A 7,893-nucleotide genomic window follows, 5' to 3' on the forward strand; every position below is an offset into this window, starting at 1 on the left:
CAACAGCCAGCAGCGAACATCAAAACTCGGATCTAGTTTACTTGGATGCTTGCGCAACGATACTGCGGCATTTGCTCCCTCCGTGAGTCACAGCGCGCGTGGTGTCCCTCCGCGGCGGAGGAAATGGCCCTAGACCAATCACATCTGTGCTGAAGGAGAGCGTGTGTTTACACCATCACCTGTCAAACAGAGAAGCCCTGCTTTATTTTCATTCTGTAAGGTAAAATATCCTATATTTCTATTCATCAACAGTTTACAGGACTCTCTTGTATATTGCAGACCATGAACGTAGATATTGAGAGGAAAATATAAAAAGCTTGTGTCAGCGAGGTACGCGCCGTCTAGCTAGCTAGCCCTAGCTGTGGCTTGTCGGGTTGTTTTCTAGCCGATTGTGTGCATGCCTCCGGCTGTTATCACAGTCTGGACGGGTCTGCTCCCGGTGCGCGTTTGTATGCATTGCAAACAAACACGTATAACGTGCATGTTCTGAGGATGGGGGTGGTTGCGGTGCGGTTGGTTTGGAGGGGGGGGGGGGGCTGGGGGGGTTTGTTGATGTTATCCCCGCCTCCCCCACCCCCACCACCACCACCACCCCCCATCCCTAACCTGCTGGGTTCACAATACATATTCGCTTGAAGCAGCTATCACACAGCCAGGGCGCTGGAAGTGATGCACGCATAGAGTCGTTCTGCAATGCTAGGCTTGGATTCATTTTAAGGGAACCGCCGATCTTGGTGTTTTGTTGACAACACACTGTGCATGCTCAATGGATTCAGCTATCAACTAAAAGTTAACTACATCAGACAAACCCAGTCCCAGACACAGCCCTTTCTTCGTATACAACAGGATTGTTTGCTGTTCATATTGCCCGAGGTGCCAATTACTGCTGTTCTTTGGGTCCGCAGAGACAGTGATGTCTCTAACGTTGGCTTGTGTGATAAGCGCTGGTGTTGCGCGCCTGTGTGTATTTTCGGCTCCCCCCCCCCTCCCATCAACACACACACACACACACACACACACACACACACACACACACACACACACACACACACACACACACAGTGAAGCCCACTTCCAGGTACCAGGGGCAGAATTTACCTGGGGGATGCATCTCCATTCTGTGGAATACATGTGTTTCTGTACTCGGTGCTTTGATACAAGTGTGGCCTCCTCACCTCCACGTTGTTATTACCAGGTTACAGAAAGAAATGTAATCAACAAGCGACGATGATATGAGGGAGTGAAGGAGGAAAAGTGGGAATAGCAAGGAAAGAAGTCATCGTTAGCTGTAATCTTCAATGCTGGAAGTTGGGCTGTACTGGACACTTTTATTAGTTTATGTCTCTTATGTTTATGCCTACAGGACCAGAAAAAACGGCTCACACTGAAGCGACTACAGTAGCTATCAACTGGACGGACTCTCTGGCCATCGACCATTTGCAGGTAAACTTGTAAGCTTGCTAAACCAATATTTATCCACTGTTCAGCTTGAAGCTATTCAAATTCTATTTGTCTGCTTTGCATTCAATAGAATGGATTGGTTTACCTTTGGTTCTATGTGGTAGTTGGATTACCAACTCTCCTTCTCTCTCTAACGTCGATAATTGATTTGCAAAGGAGGGACATGAACAAAGTTTGATATTTAGGTTGGTTCACAAATCCTTCAGAAAACGATGGCTTCTGTTAATTAGTTAGAAATGTAATACTTAACCAAACAAAACAAGTTTCACGTTTGCAATCAAGACTCCTTTACATATTATAAGAATAAAAACAATAATCACAACATAATAAACGTTGTTTAAAATGCTGCGGGTTATATTAAGTTAATGCTTTAATGTAAATTAGACAATATACGCCTACAGCAGGCAAAATAAATGCTTGTATCCCTGCTTTGTAGACTGTGCCAAAGTATACAGAAAAACAACTACTATAAAACCAGTCATTAAGAAAATGGGTACAAAAATATTAACCAGAAGTGAATAATAGCAATTAACCGTAATTGGTTATGTAATCCTGCATGAAAACAAAGCAAACAAGAGCTGTGTTTTAAAGTGTACGAACCATTTGTGTACTATTCTGCCATTTATTTGTACTCTTCTTGTGTACCACCGGTCCCTAGTGGACTACTTGTACCTGTGTATTGTTGGAGTGCTAATTGGGGTTTCTCAGGTGCAAGGTGTGTGTGTGTGTGTGTGTGTGTGTGTGTGTGTGCGTCTGCGTGCGTGCGTGCGTGCGTGCATGTGTGCGTTTGTTTGCTGGAGTCACAGAGGGCAGCCGATGCTGTCCTTGACGTCCTTTGCTAGACTCAAGCCCCTCTCTAGTCCAGCACTCTAGAGATCCACACACCACATCTCAGTCAGACACACAGAGAAATGCAGAGTTATGTTGTTGTTGAAACACATGTTTGATGTAGGGTTGAATGCTTTGTTTCTGACGCAGAGAGGCAATCTTGTTATTAAATGTATATGTATGGGGATGTAAAAACAAATGTTATAGAGTAGACCACAAAAGAATGGGTTGTCTCCATTTATGTACTAAAACGCCAGTGCAGTGGTAATCGACAATGCTTTTAAAGATTACCCACATTGACCATTAACCCTATTCACAGACCTCTAATAGCATTTCATCGTTTAAGTAAAGTACATTCACCAGAAATTAGCTGCTTCAGAAATTCAAATAATTGCTTTGTGTATTGTTATTGCTGAATACTTTGTTTTTCTACACTTTTCTACGCTGTCAGATAAAGCAAGCAAATGCCAGCCATCACTTAGGACTCGTACATAATGGCATTTGCTATTATGTATGACATTTTTTGGCTAACCCTTGACTAAATGACGAAACGATTCATTCATCACTCAGAAATAATTACCGTTAGACTAACTGCCGGATGAAAATATGAAATATTCATACAATGATCTGTCGTGTAACAATGCTCTGTAAATTGCAGGCTGGCCCTCCTGGATTATGCCCAATAATAGTGTATCAATAACTGTGCCTCTTATAATCTTGTGTTGCTCTCTAGCGCCGGACAGCGGTACCATTCTCGAACCATGAGCTCAGTGGCGGTGTTGACACCAGAGAGCTTTGCTGAGCATCGCAGCGGCCTGAAGGACCAGGAGCTGACGGGTAACGCCATCTCGCTCGGCTCTCCTCCTCCATCTTGTGTGTACCCCCCCCTACTCCGCACAATCTGGGAACAGCCCAACACATGGGTTAAAGGTGCTGCATGTAGAATTGACTAGCAACACTGTTTGTGTTTACAAAATAGCCATAGCCATCCTTGCTCAGCTATAAGTTATCACGTGACATGAAATGCTCTGTTAAATATCTGTTCCGGGCTGCGCCTGACTCTGTGTGCGGCCATTTTAATTTGATACCGTTACTCGGCTCTGGGAAGGCGGCTCGCCTGTCAATCCCATGCGTCCACACGGCGTGCTGAAGGCACCTCCACAGGCAGCCTCAATGGAGGAGGAAGGGAGAGAGGCCGTGGCTCGGTTTCAGAGTCACACTCTCTTCTGCTGTTTCTGCCATCGCTCTCTTTACAGCTCTCCAATCGGACCTACAGCACCTTTTCAAATGCAGAAAAGCGGCAGCTTGAGCTGTCGTTTTGACAGGCCGTTGTGTTTTTTTTCCACATGAACCTACTTGATATTCCCATGACTCTCAAACACTCCAGCTTCATCTTCTCTCAACCAATCCACACGCAGCTTTTCTTGCGTGTCAATCATATTAGCATATTGGATTGGCATGATGCACCACAACCCCACCACTGTAGCGTGGCTACTTATGAAATGTTATATGCCTGATCTCAATGTTGTTTTATTCCACCACCAAAGGAACATTGTGTGGATATCTTTTGAAAAAATGCAAACCTTCCACGGTCCAAAAACTAAAAACACAGGAACTTACCCAGAACAACAGATCTATAAATAAACCCATTGTTTCATCCGCATACATTTCATCCGCAACAAATTTATTTCTTTACTTTTGTTCAGTATTGGGTCGTATTCCCACTCTGAACTATTTTCAGCATTGAAATTGAATCTCTTGAACCAATCTGTTGTTTGTTCTTTTCTCTCTCTCTCTCTCTCTCTCTCTCTCTCTCTCTCTCTCTCTCTCTCTCTCTCTCTCTCTCTCTCTCTCTCTCTCTCTCTCTCTCTCTCTCTCTCTCTCTCTCTCTCTCTCTCCCCCTCCCACTCTCATACCTTAAACCTCTCTATCTTAACTCCCCTCCCTGCAGGCTGCGTGCCGGAGGATGAGGCCTACATCCCCACCTACCTGGAGGCCTTCCCCCCCCTGCCGGAGAAGACTGCGGCCGAGGCCAAGGCGGGCGAGCCAAGCGGGGCCTGGGGCTCCAAGATAAAGCCAATCAAAGCCTCCGTCATCACCCAGGTGAGCACACACAGGCACATTCACGCATGCATACACACACACAAATTCACATACACACAGGCACGCATGCGCATGCAAACACACACAGAAGTACTTGGACATGCATGTACACGCACACACATGCACGCCCTCGCAAGCACTCATAAACACAACTCATGTTCGTAATCGCGTACAAACATCCACACACATACACACACATGAACGGGCACACCCAGAGACACAGACTGAAACCTATAAACAATCTCAATTCCCCTTTTTCTCCTTTTTGGTGCATTGGTTTTATGCAAAACGATTGCGACAGAGCCAACCGGGTCAGTGATCCTAAACGTCACTCAGTTCTCCGCCGTGTCTACGGTTCTCCATCTTAAGCACGTGCCAATTCACACGAGGGGTTAGGAGGCCCTCTCAGCAAAATGCATCCACGCGGCTCCGCAGAGTGACTCCCAGACGCTCAGGAGAGTGTCTGGGAGTCACTCTGCAGAGCTGCGTTGATGCATCGCACTGCAGAGTGACGTTGAGGTCCCTCACGTTGATTGTCACTGCATGGAGTCACTCTTCAGAGCTGCGTTGATGCATCGCTCTGCAGAGTGACGTTGATTGTCACTGCATGGAGTCACTCTGCAGAGTGCGTTGATGCATCACTCTGCAGAGTGACGTTGAGGTCCCTCACGTTAATTGTCACTGTATGGAGTCACTCTTCAATGTGTGTGTGAAATGCATTCGCAGAATGCAGAATAACACAGGCAGATAATCAACCATCCACCCCACCACCCACCCCCCCACCCACCCACCCCCACCCCCCCCCCCCCCCGCCAAGGTGTTCCACGTGCCCCTGGAGGAGCGACGTTACCGGGACAACGGGCAGTTCGGCGAGGGGGAGGAGGCCAAGGTGTGCCTGGACATCATGCAGCGGACGGGGGCCCACATCGAGCTGTCCCTGGCCAAGGACCAGGGCCTCTCCATCATGGTGACCGGGAAGCTGGACTCGGTCATGAAGGCCCGCAAGGAGATCGTGGCGCGCCTGCAGACCCAGGTGAGACGCACACGCACACATGACGCACGCACGCACGCACGCATACACACCGTGAGCGCTGCGTTTATAAGCTACTCAACGTGTTAGTTGGGGGGGTAGGGGTGCTGGTAGGGCTGCAGCACCAAGGGAGAAAATAGTGCTGATGTTCCACTTCATAGGAGTGGATCAAAGCCTACGCGGTCAGCTGAGTTGCAGTTATTTTAGACGGCTTGATACTTCTGCTGACCCCCCTGGGAGGTGGGGGGACCACATGAAATAGAATCTGGTAGAGTAGCACACCCACCCAACAGGGGTGGAGGAAACGGTGTTATGTTTACATTACGTTCCTTCATTTCTAATAGGTAGCCATGTATATGTCAGAGCGGTACCACGAGATTGGTTGACCTCACCATCCCAAACAATCAGTTTACTCTTGAGTCTCTAGATATAGCTCAATTGCATTATGATAGTCTTATCACTTTGGTCAAAAAAGGGCCACCATCACCCATCTAGTTGAATAGCTGGTCCGTAAAAGCTGCATTCATAAATATCTGTAAATAATAATAGATAAAGGAAGCTGTTGGTGGGAACTAATGCATTTTTTTTCTATAAATGCTGCTCCTTTGCTGAAGAGACAAATTTTAACGCAGTTGCAGAATCTCATGCTTTTCTTTTTTTTTGGTCTTTTTCCTTTGAGGAAAAACCCTGACCAAACGTGTGTTTAAGGACATATTTTCTGAAGAAACATTCATCTAAAAAGCCCATCAATTCCCCAAAGATGTAAACCTTTGGGAATGGAACCTTTTATGTCGTAAAGCCTGCGTTGCCAATGTCTCCCTGTGGAGTTGAGCGCTGAAACCAGACATCGGAGCCACTCCGGAGCCACTCTGGCCGCGGGTTGGGGACCGCTCAGCTCTTGCACTGCAATTTAAACTTTGACCCGGTTGTCGCTGACCTCCGAAAGCGGATCCTATCAGATTCCCTTTACATTTAGAGCATTTAGCAGACGCTTCTTCCAAAGCGATCCTGCCGGGTACAGTAAGGATGTTCATAGAAACAATAGCAAGTCACTTACAATTTGCTAGGTTAACCCATTCCCTGTACACACCAAGATAGCTTGGATAAGATCCTACACAAAGTACTACTTTTAAGTGCCAGGACGTACGACATACAAGTGTGTAAGAGGGGTCAGATTAAAGTTTAGTTCGAGGTTCTCACGCCAACAGAACGGAAACGAAACGTCTCTCTCCGTTTCTGAACCCAAATCCATATTTTCCGAGTCGTAAGCGAAGCACATCCTGTCAATTATCCTGCTATATCCCGAACGCTCATCCTATCAAGTGGTGACCCCGGCTCACCCGTTGGCTCCTCCCCCCCCCCCTTCCCCCCCCAAGGCCTCGGCCACCGTGGCCATCCCGAAGGAGCACCACCGCTTCGTCATCGGCAAGAACGGGGAGAAGCTGCAGGAGCTGGAGCTGAGGACGGCCACCAAGATCGCCATCCCTCGCCACGACGACCCCAGCACCAGCATCCGCATCACGGGCACCAAGGAGGGCATCGAGAAGGCCCGCCACGAGGTCCTGCTCATCCACGCCGAGCAGGTGAGAGGGGGGGAGGGAGGGAGAGAGGGAGGGAGGGAGGGAGGGAGGGCATCGAGAAGGCCCGCCATGAGGTCCTGCTCATCCAGGCTGAGCAGGTGAGAGGGGGGGAGGGAGGGAGAGAGGGAGAGAGGGAGGGAGGGAGGGAGGGAGGGAGGGCATCGAGAAGGCCCGCCACGAGGTCCTGCTCATCCACGCTGAGCAGGTGAGAGGGGGAGGGAGGGGGGGAGGGAGGGAGGGGGGGGAGGGAGGGAGGGCATCGAAAAGGCCCACCATGAGGTCCTGCTCATCCACGCTGAGCAGGTGAGAGGGGGGGAGGGGGGAGGGAGGGGGGGGAGGGAGGGAGAGAGGGAGGGATGGATGGATAGGAAGCTATGGGAGATAGAGGGGAGGACATGCTGCAAAGGACCACGGGAAGGAATCAAACCCGGGCTTCTGCGATCATGACAGTGCCGTAATGGTACGCGGTCTACCCAGTGAGCCACGGGGCGCCCCGTGTTTGTCCTCTTGGATGTCCTATGTTAACCCTTCCATCCCTCTTCATGTCGACCCCCCCCCCCCCCGGCCCCACCAGGACAAGCGGGCGGTGGAGCGGCTGTGCCTGGAGAAGGCCTTCCACCCCTTCATCGCCGGCGCCCACAACCGGCTGGTCCAGGAGCTGAGCCAGGAGACGGGCGCCCGCATCAGCATACCCCCGCCCAGCGTGCCCAAGGACGAGATCGTCATCACCGGGGAGAAGGAGGCGGTCGCCATGGCGCTCGGCCGCATCCGGGCCCTCTACGACGACAAGGTGCGGAGTCACCGTAACCAGGGGGTACCTTTCGGAGGCCGCAGGCGTTTTTAAAAGACGGGGGATGGAGTTTCGAAGCTGATAATTATAGGCTGTGTTTA

At 49.6% G+C, this 7,893-nt stretch overlaps 1 protein-coding gene across 1 annotated transcript in view; it reads left to right on the forward strand.

Annotated features, from left to right (window-relative positions):
* Positions 1-107: 107 nt before the first annotated feature.
* The window catches only part of hdlbpb (high density lipoprotein binding protein b), a 25,499-nt gene continuing 17,713 nt past the window's right edge, over positions 108-7,893 (forward strand). Inside the window, exons 1-7 of the mRNA XM_030338052.1 lie at positions 108-220; positions 1,364-1,443; positions 3,023-3,126; positions 4,241-4,392; positions 5,210-5,425; positions 6,799-7,005; positions 7,577-7,792. Of these exons, the coding sequence (XP_030193912.1) occupies positions 3,051-3,126; positions 4,241-4,392; positions 5,210-5,425; positions 6,799-7,005; positions 7,577-7,792 (867 nt within the window). The 5' untranslated portion in view covers positions 108-220; positions 1,364-1,443; positions 3,023-3,050. The remainder of the gene's footprint in view (positions 221-1,363; positions 1,444-3,022; positions 3,127-4,240; positions 4,393-5,209; positions 5,426-6,798; positions 7,006-7,576; positions 7,793-7,893) is intronic.

This window comes from Gadus morhua, chromosome 17 (assembly GCF_902167405.1).
Source record: "Gadus morhua chromosome 17, gadMor3.0, whole genome shotgun sequence".
NCBI classification, from domain to species: Eukaryota; Metazoa; Chordata; class Actinopteri; order Gadiformes; family Gadidae; genus Gadus; species Gadus morhua.